General features: G+C 44.3%; 1 protein-coding gene across 1 annotated transcript in view; it reads left to right on the top strand.

The window, feature by feature from the left end:
- The window catches only part of LOC138867811 (uncharacterized), a 73,898-nt gene extending 72,376 nt beyond the window's left edge, over positions 1 to 1,522 (top strand). Inside the window, exons 6-7 of the mRNA XM_070144618.1 lie at positions 1,029 to 1,071; positions 1,335 to 1,522. Coding sequence (XP_070000719.1) covers positions 1,029 to 1,071; positions 1,335 to 1,522 — 231 coding nt within the window. The remainder of the gene's footprint in view (positions 1 to 1,028; positions 1,072 to 1,334) is intronic.
- The last annotated feature ends 1,025 nt before the right edge of the window (positions 1,523 to 2,547 follow it).

Below are 2,547 nucleotides of genomic sequence, written 5' to 3'. Positions count from 1 at the left end.
GGGAGAAGAAGGAAGGTGAGGGAGGAGAAGGAAGGTGAGGGAGGAGAAGGGAGGTGAGGGAGGAGAAGGGAGGTGAGGGAGGAGAAGGAAGGTGAGGGAGGAGAAGGAAGGTGAGGGAGGAGAAGGAAGGTGAGGGAGGAGAAGGGAGGTGAGGGAGGAGAAGGAAGGTGAGGGAGGAGAAGGAAGGTGAGGGAGGAGAAGGAAGGTGAGGGAGGAGAAGGAAGGTGAGGGAGGAGAAGGGAGGTGAGGGAAGAGAAGGGAGGTGACAGAGACGGGAAGTGAGAGAGAAGGAAGGAGAGGGAGGAGAAGGGAGGTGAGGGAGGAGAAGGGAGGTGAGGGAGGAGAAGGAAGGTGAGGGAGGAGAAGGAAGGAGAGGGAGGAGAAGGGAGGTGAGGGAGGAGAAGGAAGGTGAGGGAGGAGAAGGGAGGTGAGGGAGGAGAAGGAAGGAGAGGGAGGAGAAGGGAGGTGAGGGAGGAGAAGGGAGGTGAGGTCGGAGAAGGGAGGTGAGGGAGAAGGGAGTTGAGGGAGGAGAAGAGAGGTGAGGGAGGAGGAGGAAAAGAGGGAGGAGAAGGGAGGTGAGGGAGGAGAAGGGAGATGAGGGAGGAGAAGGGAGGTGAGGGAGGAGAAGGGAGGTTGAGGGAGGAGAAGGGAGGTGACTGAGACCGGAGGTGAGAGAGAAGGAAGGAGAGGGAGGAGAAGGGAGGTTAGGGCGAAGGGAGGTGAGGGAGGAGAAGAGTGGTAAAGGATGAGAAGGAAGGTGAGGGAGGAGACAGCGCGTCAGGAAGGAGAAGGGGGTTGAGGGAAGAGACTGGAGTGAACTGGTTCACACTGTACTAGCACGTGGGTAGTATTTTCCTTTCTATGAAGTATGAAACGGCAAAGGCGATGTATGATCTTGAGGAATTTCATCCCTTTATTGATACAGAAAAAGAGTACATTTCTATAAGTCTTGTGAGGAATCTGGTCATTTTTTTTATTCCCTTTCATAACCCAAATGTCTCACTTTCAGAAAGGATTTTTTTTACCAGGAAAACCGACAAATGTTTATAAAGTACGACAGAATTGAGAAACGTATGATCTATATATAGAACAAAATGAGAGCGTTTTTTTTCAGGGTAAGATTGATTGTTCTTAGACTAATTGCAATTTACTGGTGATGTTTTGAACTTTACTTCGCTGTTGGTTAGTTGCTTTAGCCTTTTCTGGTTGAAAGCACGAAGAATGGACGAATGACGGAGAGAGCAAGAGGCAATTAGCTGTCTCATTATGCATATGCTTCGTAAAATCAAGAAAAAAGCTTGGAGTTCTCCCCCTTTTCCCTTTTTAAACACCAGTCCCAGCTCTACATCTCTTGGATAAGATACCCACTTCTCAAGAGGAATTGTATGGCAAGACACACAGGCTCGTAGCAGATGATGGCTTGAAACCCTGTCTTGGCACCATTTGCAGAACCACCTGCACCACAAATTCCACCATGTACATCAGTGGCAGCTCCAGTAAAAGCTTCATTGGAACAAGCTAAGCAGGAATCCACGTAAGAGGCAAATGAAAGTTGAGATGCCGCATATGTTGAACCAGATGGGGGTAGATAATGTTCATTATGATTAAAAAGAAAAGAGAGAATATGACTCACTGCAACCTTTCCAGAAAAAGGATGTTCAAACTTTCATGTAAAACAGCTTCTACCAGCTACTTCTCTACAAACTTTTGTGGACTTTGAAATTAGTCCAATATGGGCAATGTCGGGGATTCTGGAGTCACGGAAACGTGGTAACAATTGATGATGCTCTTATGCACTAGTTGATCCTGTCTTCTACTTTCTGCAAACTGAGTGTTGTTTACTTTCAAGATACCAGATTAGCATACAAATCAAGGGAATATCTGTACAAGTTTCTTCTATATGTTGATTTATCCATTTGTTTAATTCCTTGCATGCGATGTGAACACAATATAATTTTCTTGTGGGGTCTGCAAATTTTCTTTTACCTTCCCTCTCTTTTGTCCTTACCAAATGGGCTAATTCTACCTTTACTTCAATTAACCTTCGCAAATCTAACTGAACTCCCATGAAGTGGACCTTTGAACGTCAAAATTTCTCACTTTTGTCACTGTGATACCAAGTATATTTCGCTCTCTTTTGTGCGTATTTCAAAATCGACAAATGTCCATATAGTATAAACGTTTTCTCTCAATTGCACAGCATAGCCATAAAATGATAAAGCTGATGAATCCCTATGAAAGATCAGGGCATAAAACAGTGTAAGTTCTCGAATTATTATAAAATATTGATAATGTAAAAGGCAGCAAATATGGTCGATACAATGAAAGTAACAGACCCGTTTGTTTCACTGTATCAGAAGAAGGTAAATTGCCAGCTTGTGCTTCACCTTCTAAGACGAGAGTACAGTACATGGTCAATTTCTACTTCACTTTATAAAGAGAAAATACAGTTCCTTCCACTTACAGGTTCACCACTGAGTGTTGCCAATTGATTAACGTCAAGAATTTTCTGTTTAAAATATAACCTCCTACTCGAATTGGTAAATA

This window comes from Penaeus vannamei, chromosome 32 (genome assembly GCF_042767895.1).
Source record: "Penaeus vannamei isolate JL-2024 chromosome 32, ASM4276789v1, whole genome shotgun sequence".
NCBI classification, from domain to species: domain Eukaryota; kingdom Metazoa; phylum Arthropoda; class Malacostraca; order Decapoda; family Penaeidae; genus Penaeus; species Penaeus vannamei.
Note: the sequence above shows the minus strand (reverse complement) of the source record. Positions and strands in the feature narration are given on the sequence as shown.